This window comes from Cygnus atratus, chromosome 10, assembly GCF_013377495.2.
Source record: "Cygnus atratus isolate AKBS03 ecotype Queensland, Australia chromosome 10, CAtr_DNAZoo_HiC_assembly, whole genome shotgun sequence".
In the NCBI taxonomy this organism is placed as follows: Eukaryota; Metazoa; Chordata; class Aves; order Anseriformes; family Anatidae; genus Cygnus; species Cygnus atratus.
Window position 1 is genome coordinate 877,042 of NC_066371.1, and position 4,340 is coordinate 881,381.

The window sequence follows — 4,340 nt, forward strand, 5'->3', positions numbered from 1 at the left end:
CAGCTGCAGGTGGTGGCCCAGGGCCATGGTCCAGGAGATGTGGCAGTCCAGAAGATGCTGAGGTCTGGGGGATGCTGAGGTCCAGAAAATGCTGAGGTCTGGGGGATGTTGTGGTCTGGGGGATGCTGCGGTCCTTCCTGCAGGAGCAGGGCATGATGCCAGGTTCTGCCGCCACTGCTGTCTTTAGGATGGATCGAGGGGCAGCTCGGTGTGCCTCCTTCTTGGGAGAGAGTCCCGAGAGCCAGCTGTGCCACAGGCTCCTGCGTGCTGCGCAGGTCCCCCAGGTGAGGTGGCAGCGTGACCGAGGTGGGCAGGCCGCGAGTTGCTCAGGAAACCGGTGCAGCACGATGGTTGGGGCAGCTGTTGAGATCTAGGTTTCCTTCCTCAGAGCAACTCTGATGTTGCTGCAGATCTTGGAGAGTGCCTCGAAGAGCGGGTCGCAGAAGGTGTGGATGCAGAGGGAGTAGATGCGGCTGACGCACTGGATCTCGATCAGGTAGCTCTTGATGCAGGGCACCACTGCCCAGATGTGGCAGAAGGAGATGAGGGCAAAGAGGAAGCCCCAGACCACAGCCAGGGGGATTCCCAGGATGGCAGAAAGCAGCCGGTAGCACCAGTACTTGCTGACGGTGAAGGTGGTGTAGCTGGTTTTCCAGACACCGTCAAAGCTGTACGTTCCCACTGGCTCAGCTATCACGTCTTCAAAATCCACCTGGGAGCAGAGAAGAGGCAGGGGGTGAGCGCGGACTGCAGCGGGAGGTCAGGGAGCTGCTGCCACGCAGGGGGAGAGCCCAGATGGGGAGCGGGGTCGCAGCCCCCGGAGCAGGGACAGACCCCGGCGTGCCAGGAAGCCGTGCCCAAGTCCAAAGGAGACGGGGCAGGGCTGGCGGCACTCACGCTGCGCACCATGCTCACAGGTGCTGGGGCCGGCCACGAGTGCTCCGAACCGGTGATGTGCGTGGATGTGTTTACTCTGGAGGAAGCCAGAGCCCGTTCCTACCCTTTTTTAGCATTCAGGCATGGGCTGCCTGCTCGGCAGGAAGGTGGTTTGTGCTAATAAAGCCCCAACAGTCCTCTTGATTTATGGTTTACTTATTTATATATTCGGAGGCAAGGTACTCAATTCAGCTTGTTTGCATTCTGCCTGAAGAGGGAGAGACATCAGCCTGGCCGTGCCCTTACAGGGATATGGTGTTATATGCATGCGTTCGAGTGTCTCTGCATTACAAATATTCTTAAAAGCCTCTGAACTATGCACAGAGATCTCATTGCGATGTAACTCATTTTTAGGGAATGCACGAGCCAAGCTATTTGTCTTGAAAAAAAGCATGACCTTTCATTGGTAAGGCTAATGTGTCTGTTTATACCTGTCTGTCAAACTGCAATATCCCTTCTGGTTTTGGAAGCACTTTGATTGTAAAATAATTCTGTATCATCTTTAATTTCCTGGGATTGGCAAGAGATGCTGGGCAAATATTGACATGGATTAGGAATTAACAGCCAGGCTGGTGGGTGCTGGTAAGCAGCGTCCCAGCCCCACTGCCCAGCTGGGCTGGCAATGAATGACAGATCTCAGCTGCCCGACTGTCTGATTAGCTAATCAGGGGATCAATTAATGAAGGGAGCAGCAGGCTATAAAGGAGGAGTCTCTTCTCCTATGCTTCTTTTCTTCCAGTGTATCAGAAGAGGCTCTGAGGAGAGATGGGGCAGAGAGGCTGAACTGTGAGCTGAGCGTGGGCTCTGCCCCAGTGGGCTCTGCCCCAGTGCCTTCAGAGGGTAGCACCTATGGGTGCTGCCTGTGTGCTCCATGGCTGTGTCCAGGGAGAGGCTTTAAGAGCTCTGCCAAGCCTCCTTGGCTGGTGCCCCTGTTGTAGCTGTGCTGGGGTCTCCAGCTCCTGCTGGTACACCTCAGTGTGCAGGTATGACTCTATGGCAGGGCGAACCTTGCTGCCTGCAAGTTAGGCATTGGAATAGGCTGCCCAGGGAAGTGGTTGAGTCACCATCCCTGGAGGTCTTTAAAAGTTGTTTAGATGTAGAGCTTAGTGATATGGTTTAGTGGAGGACTTGTTAGTGTTAGGTCAGAGGTTGGACTGGGTGATCTTGGAGGTCTCTTCCAACCTAGATGATTCTGTGATTCTGAGTCTGCTTTCCTGCCCTGGCCTGCCTCTGTACCTGCGAAGCTTTAAGGGCATTTAAAGGCCCTTAAGACTTTAAGGGCAGGGCATTTTCTAGTTTGCTGCTGCTCGCTGCAGAGGCTTTGCCTTTGCCTTTCTGAGCCACTGCAGAGGGAGGCAGGCGAGTGGCAGTGCCCAGGGGTAAGGGCCTGGCGGTTCTGCCTCTCCCTGCCCAGCCTTATCTTTGGTGCTATTTTTAAGGTTGAAAGAATGCGAGGTAGCTGGAGTGAACGCTTTAAAAGCTTCCAAAGCTGAAAAAGTATTGTGGTCACGTAAGCTGGTGAGCTTCAAAATCCTCTTGGGGGTTTTGGAGCTGTGGCAGGAAAAGGCAGGGGAAGGGGTGGGATGGGGGAATGGTGTGAGGGGGTTAGGGAGGGCCTGCTGTGCCCTGACACGTCCTGCCCAGGGCAGCTGGTGGCATTGTGAGCAGTGAGCAGGTAGGTCTGGCAGGACATTGCTCAGCACTTGGAGCACTTGGCAACGAGTCACGCTGGAGCCCATCCTTGTGGTGCGGGCAGCATGGCTGATAGCAGGGGCAGCTGCCCCCGGCCTGGTGCCCTCACTCCTGGCTCGCTGTGACAAGGCTCTGCTCCTGGGGTGCCCTTTCCCAAAGCCGCGGTCCCATAGCCCAGCTCTGCTGTCGGGCCTGCCCACGGCCCCGTGCGAGCAGAGGCAGTGCTGGGGGAGGCACAGATGTGGGGACATGCTGTGCAGGGCCACGGGGACCGAGCCACCGGCAGCTGTCGCGGGCACGTCTCGCCCTGCCGGAAGGTGCCCATCTATGGCTGATACTGCCCCAGCTCATCTGAGGGACTTTGATTTGGCTGTGCCCACAGTTTTAGCTGTAATAGAAAGCATTTTAATGCACAAATGCAGGCTTGCGTTTCAGCAGTGTGATCAAGGTCACAACTTGCTCAAAGCCTTTGTGAGCAGGCTCGGTGTCTTGTCACTCCCCATGTCATTCACTTTGATCTCTCAAACAGTTTTAATAAAACCCTTCCCTCTCCACCCGTCCTCCTTTGGGCCAAACTTATCTTTGGCATAATTCTAACAAATCTTATTACACGACTGACAGAGCAGTCAAGTTTCAGTGGTCAGCATTAACGCAAATGCTTCCCTTTTCAGAGATGTGCTACTCCTTATGATCAAAAACAGATGAGGAGGCTTGCCGCACCCTCGTGCTGCCACCTGGGAGAAACAGTCTTCCAAAGAGGACAATACATGTCTAAGCGCTCTGGTACTCAGGTTGTCAACTCTTGATCATAAGTAGCTTTTTTCCAAGGTTCCCTTTAAATCAGTGATATAGGCTGAGCCTGTTTTATTTTTGGCTTTCCACTTGCTGTTACGAATGAGGGTGCCTCCATAATTTTCAAGCTGCAGCCCGTGGAGTTGCACAGCACATACAAAGAATCAGGGGTATTGCATTAATTGGAGCTGTGCACCCCACGGGGGTGTCCAGCCAGCATCTGAATGTCCCTGGCAATGCAGGGTGGGGGTCCTGCAGCAGGTGACCTCGCTGCCACCTGAGGTGCTGCCTCCTCTTGAGGCACGTGCACCAGTGACTTAAAGCCATGGCTGAAGTCAGGCCAGATGCGGAATGAAGATACCCATATACTTATTGCAATAAGAAAGATGCTCCTCAAAAATAGGGCTTAAAGCCATACCTTCACAACGTCTTCATTTATCCGTTTCGGGTCTCTGTTCACCAGGTCGATCTCCTTGGTGTGTTGGTCCTTGATGATGATCCTCTCCTCCAGCTCGCTCTGCTCCTCTGCCATAGCTCTGCCGCCGCCAGGCTGGCACCCGTCGGGTGAAAAGAAGCGAAATTGGGGCTCTGCAGGGGGAGGGCCCGGGGGAGGGCAGGGTGCGGAGGCGCTGCAGCAGCTGCCCTGCAGCCCCCGCGTGCCCCTGGCTGCACTCCAGGCTAAAATTAATGCCGCACCGCCCCGAGCAGCCCTTAAAGGGGCTTTGCTGGGGAGAGCCCCAGCAGTGTCACTGGGGGGGGGGGGGGGGGGGGGTGTCACACGTGCTGGGGACTGGTGCCCCCCAGCTGCTCCTGTGGTGGCCCTTGATGCTGCAAGTGTGGCCCTAGGGGTGGGTGCCCCAGCCTGGACATGTGGGTGGGATTTTCTCCTTGCATGGGAGAAATAATGCACATGTGGGAGC

The 4,340-nt window shown here is 55.4% G+C and overlaps 1 protein-coding gene across 1 annotated transcript; it reads right to left on the reverse strand.

The window, feature by feature from the left end:
• Positions 1-370: 370 nt before the first annotated feature.
• Positions 371-3,952, reverse strand: CAV3 (caveolin 3). The gene is made up of 2 exons (XM_035546902.1): positions 3,839-3,952; positions 371-712 (listed from the first exon to the last, which is right to left on the reverse strand). Exons 1-2 carry the CDS (start codon positions 3,950-3,952, stop codon positions 371-373), a joined length of 456 nt encoding a protein of 151 aa, XP_035402795.1.
• Between the last annotated feature and the right edge of the window lie 388 nt (positions 3,953-4,340).